The sequence below is a fragment of the Oncorhynchus clarkii genome, chromosome 3 (assembly GCF_045791955.1).
Source record: "Oncorhynchus clarkii lewisi isolate Uvic-CL-2024 chromosome 3, UVic_Ocla_1.0, whole genome shotgun sequence".
In the NCBI taxonomy this organism is placed as follows: Eukaryota; Metazoa; Chordata; class Actinopteri; order Salmoniformes; family Salmonidae; genus Oncorhynchus; species Oncorhynchus clarkii.
Window position 1 is genome coordinate 68,041,372 of NC_092149.1, and position 12,809 is coordinate 68,054,180.

A 12,809-nucleotide genomic window follows, 5' to 3' on the forward strand; every position below is an offset into this window, starting at 1 on the left:
AACCACAGATTAGCTAGAATAATGAAATGTTTAGAAGGAAAGATATAGTAGGCATTAAGTTATCCATCCATTCAGAATATTCATCCATCCATTAAGAATATTCATCCAAAATAAATCACATATTTTCTGTTGTTTCTTTATTTCAACAAATAAAATGACACAGTGTGTTGAGGACATGCAGCCACCCATCAGAACAGAGAAACATGAGCATATACAGCAGATTGACGACCCCCTGAACCTTTATACAACCTATATACAACGTTACCCACTCACTCTGCTCTGTTCACACACTCATCAATAAGGCAAATTAAATGTACACAGACAGGCAGGCTCCTGGCTTGAACTAGCAGGAACACCATTCAAAAAGTTAACATGGTGACACTAGACTTCAGTCTGGGGTTGGTGCTTCAAAACAAAGTCACCTAAAATTCTCTCTCACCAGAACACTGCAGACATCATTAAATCTCACAGAACCACTTTATGTTCTAGTGACATCAAGTTAGAACTGAAACTACTGTCTAGTCTGGTGGTTAGACGTGGAATTCGGAAACATGTGTCTGGTTAAGCTGTTGGACATTTTTTTGTCTGATTGTCTTTGGCTTCGTTCTCTTTATCCTAGGGGAAAACACTTGACTTAGACTTCAGCTGTCTATCTACTGAGACTGTGTGGTGTCTGGCCATAGGACTACAGATCCCTGCTCTAATACTGAACTACAGTTCCCAGAAACCCAGTAATATTGTTATTCTGAAACACAAAACAGGCCATTCACTGTGACCCTAAAAAGTTTAAGTATTTTTTATATCTTTCCTCAAAGGAGACACATACTAACCAAGTGATCAAACTACAGTACATATGGCATCTACACTACATGGGTCAACCAGAACATAATAAGCAGTGTAGCATTCTGTAACCTACAGATGAACGAAGAGCATTGGTGGAGGGAGGGAGAGAAAGAGATGTGTGTGTGTGTGTGGAAACTGTAAGAAGCTGATATGGTCCAGAGACCGTGTGTAGCAGCATACAGAACCAGACCCCCTGACCGTGCATTACTTAAACTAGGCCCAGGCATAGGGTCCTCTTCTGTCTCCTCTGGCTGTGTTGACCGTTTAGTGTCGTCTGGAATAACTACTACTATGCTTCCTGGAGTCCCTGTCTCTATCGCTGCTCCTGTCTCCACTCCTCTCCTTCTCCCTGCTCCTGTCTTTCTCGCTGCCCCTCTCTCTACTCCTAGAGCTGCTGCTACTAGATCTGTGCCTGCTGTCTCTATGTCTATGTGTCCTCCTCAATCTGCTGTGGCTCCTCCCACTAGAGCTTCTGCTCCAATCACGGCTCGTGCTCCTGCTGCTGCAGCCCCGTCCATGGTGACTGTGTCTCCTGTGGATACAACTACCACTCCTCCCCCTGCTATAGCTTCTCTTCTTCTTAGAACTACCACTTCTCCTCTGTCTGCTATCACTTCTCCTTCTCCTCTGACTATCACTACTCTTTCTACTAGAGCTTCTTCTTTTCCTGCTACCGCTGCGTCTCCGGCTGTACCACCTCCTGCCCCGGCTGTGGGACCGACTCCTCTCCCTCACCTCTCTACTTCTCAATCCATAACCTCTTCTCTCCTCCATGCCTCCTTCCCTGTCCTCTCTGCCCCCTCGCCTCTCCTCCCATTCTCCTCGCCTCTCCTCCCTCTCTCCTATCTGTTTCTCAGTGACGTGTGATCGTACGGTAGCTCTGGGGCTCTCCTCTCCCCTTGGTCTAACCCCGTTCACACCCAGGGCCCTGACCGTCTTCCCCAGGTCGGAGCTCTCTCCCCTGGGCATGGTCAGGGCAGAGGGCTGGGTGATGGAGGTCTGGTTCTCTCCCTTTCCTCCAGCCTTCTTCAGCAGGTTACTAACCAGTCTCTCCCTCAGCTCTCTCTCTCTGCGTTGCAGATCCAAGGCACGCCCCTTCTCTAACTCCACACGTCTCAGCTCCACCTCCTGCTCCCGCCTGCAGGCCTCGAGCTGCTTCTGCCGGGCTAACTCCTCCTTTTGCCTGGCTAACTCCTCCTTTTGCCTGGCTAACTCCTCCTTCTCTTGCTCCTCTCTTTCCGCTCTCTCTTTCTCCTGCTGCTGCTGTTTCAGAGCCTGAGGGAAGGGAGATAGAATTGATTAAGTGGTTCCTATCAGCATGTTTCCGTATTGAATGTTCAATGGCGCCATATATCAAGTGTCTGTAGTTGTGTGTGTACCTTGGCCCTGCCCAGTAGTTCAGCCATAAGGCGTATAGACTCCAGGTTCCGCTGAGCCAACAACAGCCTTCTCTCCTCCGTCGCGATCTTCAACTGCAACTTCTTCTGCTCCACCTCATGCCTCCTCTTCACCTTCTTTATGTTCCTCTTCTCTTCCCTCTCTCTCAGCTTCTGCTCTCGTTTCCGTATCCTCTCCACTTTCCTCTGCACCTTTTCCTCCTCCTCCACCTCTTTGTGTTTCCTACAACCACAGCAGAAGCATGGTACATCATCTAGTCTAATACATAGTTCTGCTACTGTCAACCAATACAGGCCCCAGTATCCTAGTTCCTACCAGTGGAGGCTCCTCAGAGGAGGAAGGGCAGGACCAACTCTCCTCAGTGAATTTCATAAAAATAGTGAAACACTTAAAAAGTTATCCTTTTTGGATAAACCTATACTAAATATATTCACGGCACCAAATAATTGATTAAAACACAATGTTTTGAAATTAAGGTCTACAGTAGCCTCAACTATGTAGGGTAGCACCATGGTGTAGCTGGAGTACAGCTAGTTTCTGTACAATGACTTCAATAAAAAAAACTTATGAGGCTCGTGGATCTCACCCCCTTCCATAGACTTACACAGTAATTATGACAACTTCCGGAGGACGTCATCCAACATATCAGAGCTCTTGCAGCATATTGTCCACCCAATCAAAGGATCAAAGAATGAATCTAGTACTGAAAGCATAAGCTACAGCTAGCTAGCACTTCAGTGCAAACAATGTGGTGAATAGTTTACTGAAAGACAGTAGTTGAACAGTTAAAAAAATAAATATTGAAGAAGCAAAAGAGAGAGAGATAGCTAGCTTTATTTCATTTCCCCCCCTATTTCACTTAGCTAGCAAATGCCGCTAGCTAATTTAGCCTATTCAAACACCCAGCTCAAACAGAGAGGGATGCTATGTTAGCTAGCTGGCTCTGGCTATCCAACACGGTAACTCTTCCATGTCAAGGTAAGCTTTTGGTTTTAATAATTTATTGCCACCGGGCCCTGCCGGTGTAACTGCTAAACTGCTTGCTAACTGTACACTGTACTGCATGATTGTAACGGGTTTACTAACACGTTAGTTCTAGTAGCTATGTTAACTTCACGTTAACTAATATGGTGAGAATAATGTAGGCTGTGTGTAGTGGTTAACGGTTATAATATGAAGGTTTGGCTTGAAAAGGTTTTCTCGCCTGATCACAGACAGCTGATATGTTGTGTACAGAAGTCCACAAGCGAAAGGAAAAGGTGAGGAGAGCGTGTAGATGCAAATTATTCAATGATTGAAAGGATCATGCTGTTTGTGTGTGGCTGCTATGAAAGTGAACTGTGTTTGCGTGTGATCAGGGGTGTATTCACTCTGCTGATTCTGTTGAAAGACTTTTCTTAAACTGAAGCAAATGGAACGAAATGGGGATAAACATACCCGAATTGGTCCAAAATAAACTAATTTGCAACTGTTAGACCAATGATTACACCTTAGATCAGCAAGATGCACGCAAGATTGTGCAAGGGAGTATTGAATGTATCAATGTCTTACCATGATTAGTTAAATTTCTCTCGACCTGTGCACCTACATTTTAAACTTTCATTCACAGGCTGGGTTGTAGCAACCTCATGAGTATCATGTAGAGTATCATGTAGTAGCCTAAACCTATCAATGTTACATTGAACTGGGTGAATGGAATATGAATGACAGTCATCCAATACCCTGTAATAAAAAAAAAAACGTCCTCCCTCATCTTAAACGACACCGACCGCCACTGGTTCCTACCACCTTCTGTTTGCAGATCTGGACTGGATGGGTGACCACAATATGGTGGAAGCACCTCTCTACACACTTGAAGACTAGGTCATTTACTTTTAAAGGTAATTTATGGTTGAGCTGTGTTTACCATTAAAGTAGTCCCTGCAAACGTCGGGCTAATGCCTTTGAAAGACGCTTTGTTGGCTGTATATTGATTGACCTGTGCTATTGCGTGATTCGGATTGAATCCCGGCCTAAGAGCCATCACCATGACTAAGATCACGGTAGAGACACGTAAGAAGCAAGGACTAGGAAAACGGTAGGGCCAGTAAAGAAGAAAGGATTAGATAGACAGGGGTCAGTGTTTTCAGACCAAGCACATTAATTATTTTCCTCACTATACCTCTCCTCCTCCTTGCGTTCCTCCTCCTCCTTCTCTCTGCGTTTCTGCTCCTCCCTCTGTCTCTCCAGCTCCTGAATTCTCAGTCGTTCCTGCTGGCGTCTCTTCAGAGCCACATCACTCAGGTGCTTACTGGTGTCAAAGGTCACCTGACAGAAAAATAGAAAAATACAGTGAGTCCTAATTAGAGTTGGGGTAGGACTGCAGGGTGCACTAGTGACACTCAGGTCACCTGACAAAAAGACAGACAGACATGCTACTCTCCTAACACCCCCTCCCCCACATCTCCTCCTCATCTCCTCCCCTCATTCTCTTAATTTGGGTTGAGAGGCTTTGACCCCTGTGGATTAGACACTCAGATCTCTCTCCTCATTTCTCCCTCTGCCCCGCCCTCTTTCTCTCCATCCTCTTCATTAAGGCAGTACGGCTTAGTTTTGGATTAGGGACCAGGTCCCTGGTTTAGCCCAGTGATCCTTAGAATTATAATACGGCCCTGACTTTCATTTCACTAAAAGGCCTTAAACCTGTTGCCCTACACAAGCCTTTCTGTACTGACTCTAACCCTCCCTTCTCATTAACTAACACACAACAGGACAATCCCCACAACCCTAACCCAGATCTAACCCAGCCTTACCGCCTCTCTCTTCTATTGATGTTTCATCCCTCTTAGTGTGGTTATATACACTGAGTGTATAAAACATTAAGAACACCTGCTCTTTACATGACACACTGACCAGGTGAAAGCTATGATCCCTTATTGATGTCACCTGTTAAATCCACTTCAATCAGTGTACATGAAGGGGAGGAGACTGGTTAAATAACTATTTTTAAGCCTTGAGACAATTGAGACATGGATTGTGGATGTGTGCCATTCAGAGGGTGAATACGCAAGACAAAATATTTAAGTGCCTTTGAACAAGGTAAGGTAGTAGGTGCCAGGCACACCAGTTTGTGTCAAAAACGACAAATCTGCTGGGTTTTTCACGCTCAACAGTTTCTCGTGTGTATCAAGAATGGTCCACCACCCAACTTGCCAACTGTGAGAAGCATTGGAGTCAACATGGGCCAGCATCCCTGTGGAACGCTTTTGACACCTTGTAGTCCATGCCCTGAAGAACTGAGTCTGTTCTGAGGGAAAGGGGGGGGTGCAATTCAATATTAGGAAGGTGTTCTTAATGTTTTGGACACTGTATGTTTGTGCCTGTTTATTTATTTTTATTTCACCTTTATTTAACCAGGTAGGCCAGTTGAGAACAAGTTCTCATTTACAACTGCGACCTGGCCAAGATAGTGCGACAAAAAAACAAACACAAAGTAACACATGGGAAAACAAACGTACAGTCAATAACACAATAGAGAAATATATGTACAGTGTGTGAAAATGTAGTAAGATTAGGAAGGTAAGGCAATAAATAATTACAATTTAGCTTTAACAGAGTGATAGATGTGCAGATGATGATGTGCAAGTGGAGATACTAGGGTGCAAAAGAGCAAAACATTTATTTTTACAAGTAACAATATGGGGATGAGGTAGTTGGGTGTGCTATTTACAGATGGGCTGTGTGCAGGTACAGTGATTGGTAAGCTGCTCTGACAGCTGATGCTTAAAGTTAGAGAGGGAGATAAAAGTCTCCAGCTTCAGTGATTTTTGCAATTCGTTGCAGTCATTGGCAGCAGAGAACTGGAAGGAGAAGCAGCCAAATGAGGTGTTGGCTTTGGGAATGATCAGTGAAATATACCTGCTGGAGCACGTGCTATGGGTGGGTGCTACTATGGTGACCAGTGAGCTGAGATAAGGCGGGGCTTTACCTAGCAAAGACTTATAGATGACCTGGAGCCAGTGAGTTTGGCGACAAATATGTAGCGAGGGCCAGCCAACGAGAGTATACAGGTCGCAGTGGTGGGTAGTTTATGGGGCTTTTGTGACAAAACGGATGGCACTGTGATAGACTACATCCAATTTTCTGAGTAGAGTGTTGGAGGCTATTTTGTAAATGACATCGAAGTCAAGGATCGGTAGGATAGTTCAGTTTTACTAGGGTATGTTTGGCAGCATGAGTGAAGGAGGCTTTGTTGCAAAATAGGATGCCGATTCTAGATTTAATTTTGGATTGGAGATGCTTAATGTGGGTCTGGAAGGAGAGTCTAACCAAACACCTAGGTATTTGTAGTTGTCCACATATTATAAGTCAGAACCGTCCAGAGTAGTGATGCAAGTCGTGCGGGCGGGTGTGGGCAGCAATCGGTTGAAGAGCATGCATTTAGTTTTACTAGCATTTAAAATCAGTTGGAGGCCACAGAAGGAGTGTTGAATGGCATTGTAGCTCGTTTGGAGGTTAGTTAACATAGTGTCCAAAGAAAGGCCAGATGTATACAGAATGGTGTCGTCTGCATAGAGGTGGATCAGAGAGTCATCAGCAGCCAGAGCGACATCAATGATATATACAGAGAAAAGAGTCGGCCCAATAATTGAACCCTGTGGCACCCCCATAGAGACTGCCAGAGGTCCTGACAACATTCCCTCCGATTTGACACACTAAACTCTGTCTGAGAAGTAGTTGGTAAACCAGGCGAGGCAGTCATTTGAGAAACCAAGGCTATCGAGTCTGCCGATGAGAATGCAGTGATTGACAGAGTAAAAAGCCTTGGCCAGGTCGATGAAGACAGCTGCACAGTACTGTCTTTTATCGATGGCGGTTATGATATCATTTAGGACCTTGAGCGTGGCTGAGGTGCACCCATGACCAGCTTGGAAACCAGATTGCATAGTGGAGAAGGTACGGAGGGATTCGAAATGGTTGGTGATCTGTTTGTTAACTTGGTTTTCGAAGATTTTAGAAAGGCAGGGCAGGATAGATATAGGTCTATAACAGCTTGGGTCTAGAGTGTCTCCCCCGTTGAAGAGGGGGATGACCGCAGCAGCTTTCCAATCTTTGGGGATCTCAGACGATATGAAAGAGGTTCAACAGCGTAGTAATAGGGGTTGCAGATAATTTCGGAAGATAATTTTAGAAAGAGATGGTCCAGATTGTCTAGCCCTGCTGATTTGCAGGGATCCAGATTTTTCAGCTCTTTCAGAACATCAGCTGTCTGGATTTGAATGACAGAGAAGCGGGAGGGACTTGGGCAAGTTTTTGCGGGGGGTGCAGAGCTGTTGGCCAGGGTAGGGGTAGCCAGGTGGAAAGCATGGCCAACCGTAGAAAAATACTTATTGAAATGATTGATTATCGTAGATTTATCAGTGGTGACGGTGTTTCCTAGCCTCAGTGCAGGAGGGAGGAGGTGCTCTTATTCTCCATGAACTTTAGTGCCCCAAAGCGTTCTGGAATTAGTGCTACAGGATGCACATTTCTGTTTGAAAAAGCTAGCCTTAGGTTTCCTAACTGACTGTGTATATTGGTTCCTGACTTTCCTGAAAAGTTGCATACCACGGGGGCTATTCGATGCTAATGCAGTACGAAACAGGATGGCGTGAACCAATGGCTATATCTGTTCTTAGTTCTACATTTTCTGAACGGGGCATGCTTATTTAAGATGGTGAGGAAAGCACTTTTAAACAGCAATCAGGCATCCTTTAATGACGGGATGAGGTCAATATCCTTCCATGATACCCGGGCCAGGTTGATTAGAAAGGCCTGCTCGCTGAAGTGTTTTAGGGAGCGTTTGACAGTGATGAGGGGTGGTCGTTTGACCGCAGACCGATTACAGACGCAGGCAATGAGGCAGTGATTGCTGATATCCTGGTTGAAGACAGCAGAGGTGTAGTTAGAGGGCAAGTTGGTCAGGATGAGGGTGCCCGCGTTAAGGATTTAGGGTTGTACCTGGTAGGTTCCTTGATAATTTGTGTGAGATTGAGGGCATCTAGCTTAGATTGTAGGACGGCCGGGGTGTTAAGCATATCCCAGTTAAGGTCACCTAACAGTATGAACTCTAACGATAGATGCGGGGCAATCAACTCACATATGGTGTCCAGTGCACAGCTGTGGGCTGAGGAGGGTCTATAACAAGCGGCAACAGTGAGAGACTTATTTCTGGAAAGGTGGATTTCTTAAAGTAGAAGCTCGAATTGTTTGGGCACAGACCTGGATAGTATGACAGATCTCTGCAGGCTAACTCCACCCCCTTTGCCAGTGCTATCTTGTCAGAAAATGTTGTAGTTGGGGATGGAAATTTCAGAATTTTTGGTGGCCTTCCTAAGCCAGGATTCAGACACGGCTAGGACATCAGAGTTGGCAGAGTGTGCTAAAGCAATGAATAAAACAAACTTAGGGAGGAGGCTTCTGATGTTAACATGCATGAAAATATTTGTAGCATGGATAGTGTGTGTAGTTCAGTACCTTGATGTTGCAGGCCACAGCCTTGCCATCCTCTCCTTTGTACATGAGCTTCATGCCTCTCAGTGTGTCCATGGCCTTGGCGAAGCCATCGTAATCCTGATACTGGACGTACGCCTCAAAGTTAAGATGGCCGCCGAAGGTGAAGGTGTTGAAGTTCTTATCAAGAGTGTCCTCTCTGTACGGGTCCAGCATGGGGATGTCCACGTGACGCACCGGACCAAAACCCTGGGAGGAGATAGGGGTTAGGGGTTGTGTACGTTAGGGTTGGTGGGGATGTGTGTGTAAGGGTGATTGATTGATCAATCGATGATGGATTGAGTGATTGCTAGGTATATGTTGCGTCCCTCCGTACCTGGAAGACCGCCTGCAGGGCGGTCTCGGAGGGCCGGTCGGGGGGTCCGTCAGGCAGGATAAACCAGCGACAGGGCAGGCCCTCCAGGTGGATGGTGTCTGGCCTCTCTCCTGGAACAGTATCGTTCATGTCCTTGGCGTCACGGAAGAACGAGTCCCAATCATAACGTGTCGGGAAGTCCATCTTATTCTCTACCGCACGCACCTAGACATCCCACAGAGAAATTATTCATTTATTATCAGTCGATTGGGAGAAAGAGAGTTCTGTTTTGCAAGAACCTGGGGAAGGCTGTCCATGACCAAAAATACAGACGGTTACACTTTACATTTCCCCCGTACATTTTCAAGCCTACACAACATTATCTCCGCTACCTTGAGTATGTCAGTGAAGCCGCTGAGTTTGATGCTCTTCCCATCCAGTTTGGCCAGCAGGATCTTCACCACCCCTCTGTTCTCCACTTCGCCCTCAAAACGGATGAAGTCCATGGTGCTCTTAGAGATCCTGCGGAGAGACAGAGGTGGGATGTTTACCTCTCCATACAATACATATATCAGTACCAGAAAATATTGATACCAGGCAACCCATTTGCCATATTATCAGTATTGTCACAGTTTAATGTTGGTTATTGTAGAGTTATTAGCTTGGTTAAAGCTATAACACCACACATAGAAAACATGTGGCCTATGACTAACAGTATGAATATGTTCCTATAGATAGGGGCAATTGCATGGTGACAGGGTGATGCTGAGACTCAAATGTTTCACTTTAAAGTGTACAGTACCAGTCAACCTTCTCATTCAAGGGTTTTTCTTTATTTCTACATTGTAGAATAATAGTGAAGATATCAAACCTATGAAATAACACATATGAATTAATGTAGTAACCAACAAAAAGTGTTAAACAAATCAAAACAGATTTTATATTTGAGATTCCTCAATGTAGCCACCATTTGCCTTAATGACAGCTTTGCACACTCTTGGCATTCTCTCAACCAGCTTCATGAGGTAGTCACCTGGAATGCAAATCAATTAACAGGTGGGTCTTGTTAAAAGTTAATTTGTGGAATTTCTTTCCTTCTTAATGAGTTTGAGCCAATCAGCTGTGTTGTGACAAGGTAGAGGTGGCATACAGAAGACAGCCCTATTTCGTAAGAGACCAATTCCATATTACGGCAAGAAGAACAGTCCATCATTACTTTAAGACATTAAGGTCAGTCAATACGAAAAATGTCAAGTATTTTGAACGTTTTTTCAAGTGCAATCGCAAAAACCATCAAGCGCTATGATGAAACTGTCTCTCATGAGGACCGCCACAGGAAGGGAAGACCAAGAGTTACCTCTGCTGAAGAAAAGTTCATTAGAGTTACCAGTCTCAGAAATTGCAGCCTAAATAAATGCTTCACAGAGTTCAAGTAACAGACACATCTCAACATCAACTATTCAGAGAATGCGTGAATCAGGCCTTCATGGTTAAATTGCTGCAAAGAAACCACTACTAAAGGACACCAATAAGAAGAGACTTGCTTGGGCCAAGAAACATGAGCAATGGACAGGTGGAAATCTGGTCTGAGGAGTCCAACTTTGCGATTTTTGATTCCAACCCGCCATGTCTTTGTGAGACGCAGAGTTGGTGAACAGATGATCTCCGCATGTGTGTTTCCCACTGTGAAGCATGGAAGATGAGGTGTGATGGTGCTTTGCTGGTGACTGTCTGTGATTTATTTAGAAGTCAATGCACACTTAACCAGCATGGCTAACACAACATTCTGCAGCGATACGCCATCCCATCTGGTTTGGGCTTAGTGGGACTATAATATTTTTTTCACAGGACAATGGCCCAACACACCTCCAGGCTGTGTAATTGCTATTTGACAAAGAAGGAGAGTGATGGAGTGCTGCATCAGATGACCTGGCCTCCACAATCACCCGACCTCAACCCAATTGAGATGGTTAGGGATGAGTTGGACCGTGGAGCGAAGGAAAAGCAGCCAATAAGTGCTCAACATTTGTGGGAACTCTTTCAAGACTATTGGAAAACATTCCAGGTGAAGCTGGTTGAGAGAATGCCAAGAGTGTGCAAAGCTGTCAAAGGCAAAGGGTAGCTACTTTGAAGAATCTCAAATATAAAATATATTTGATTTCTTTAACACTGTTTTGGTTACTACATGATTCCATATGTTATTTCATAGTTTTGATATCTTCTACTGTGTAAAAAATAGTAAAATTTTATTTGAAGAACTGTTTGGTAACAGAATGATGGCTCAAACAGTCATTCTGTTACCAAACATTGCATCTGAACTGTTCTTCAAGTAAATGTGTTATTGTAAAAATTTTATTGGAAATTGTTAAAAGTCATCCTTGTGCATATAGTTGTATGGTTTGTTTTGCAATCATTGGTTTATGTTTGACATACATTTTAAAGTGAAAAAGCATATTGTCAGCATGATTGTTACTGTGGAATTGCCCATAGGGCCCATGCCTACCTGAGGGCAGAGAACTGTTCAGGAGCTACCATGGCCTTCAACCTCTCCATCACCTCCCAGTTAGAGATGCTCTTCCCAGGCAGCTTCAGCTGGGGCAGTGCCACACTCACCTGAAAGAGAAATCATTCAATACATATCACAATACATGCTCACCTGGAAGTCAAATACATTAAGTTGGAGATGCTCATTTAACTACTTTAGGTCCAAGTGTATGTGACAGTATAGATGTGTATCATTCACCGTCATCTTGGCGATGGGTTTCAAGAACAGGTTGTACTCCTGACACAGACACACCGCCTCAGTGGTGTCATGGACGATGGTGGTCATCATGACACCTGACTACAGAAAGCTGGGGGGTGAAGAGAAAGAGGGGGGTGAGAGAGAGGAGATAGTCAATGGGATCCGTGTGGAAAATGTGTAGATGTGCTGTGTCTTTCAAACACTAATTGCCTACCATCCCTGGATATCACTGGCCAGCCAACTAACTATAATTCATACAGAAACTGCCAATTCATGTATTTATTTTGCTAGCTACTGTAACGTTAGCTAATAGTATACCATTTCAAACATTAGCCATGATCTGGGCGTCTTTTATCGAGTTACTGGAAAGCAGACATCACTGTGACACATTTGGTAGTAAACTAGATAAATATCCGATATGTAGCTAGTTAGCACTGAAACTAAAAACCAAAGATAGCTAGCCAACTAGCTGCTATCGTTACGACTGAGTGGTTTCAGATAGCTAGCACAGCAGTTACAGTAACGTTAGCTGGCTAACGGTAACCAATGCGGCCGCAGCACTTTTACCCTCAAAACAAACACTAATCATTTACAGTTAGTGACGTATATACACCAACCTGTTTCACCAGCAGCTAAATATATGTACTTTATGTTGTTTGTATGTGTTAAAACGAGAATATGTTCACAATACGTCAGTTAACTGCAGTTATCACCACAACAAATGAAGCTACTGGCGGAAACTTTAGAGTTGGATGAACTTTGAACCTACCATAGACATACGAAAGCCTTTTACTGTAGAATTAAACATTTATCGCCACCTTGTGACGATTCCTGAAGCGCATTTGTGCATACCGTAATGATTTACTAACGAAATTAAGAAATATTTTGATTGAATATGTAACATATGACATTTCTTCATCTTTTTTTAAATACAAAATCGTGCACGGATAAATTGCAAATGGTCAACAACAAAAAATGGTATCAAAAGTATCTACTAGA

General features: G+C 44.1%; 1 protein-coding gene across 1 annotated transcript; it reads right to left on the reverse strand.

Annotated features, from left to right (window-relative positions):
- Positions 1 to 122: 122 nt before the first annotated feature.
- LOC139402207 (A-kinase anchor protein 17A-like) lies at positions 123 to 12,564 on the reverse strand. The gene is made up of 9 exons (XM_071146317.1): positions 12,428 to 12,564; positions 11,811 to 11,919; positions 11,571 to 11,680; positions 9,460 to 9,589; positions 9,089 to 9,292; positions 8,737 to 8,961; positions 4,403 to 4,548; positions 2,223 to 2,463; positions 123 to 2,118 (listed from the first exon to the last, which is right to left on the reverse strand). Exons 2-9 carry the CDS (start codon positions 11,898 to 11,900, stop codon positions 1,108 to 1,110), a joined length of 2,157 nt encoding a protein of 718 aa, XP_071002418.1. The 5' UTR covers positions 11,901 to 11,919; positions 12,428 to 12,564; the 3' UTR covers positions 123 to 1,107.
- Between the last annotated feature and the right edge of the window lie 245 nt (positions 12,565 to 12,809).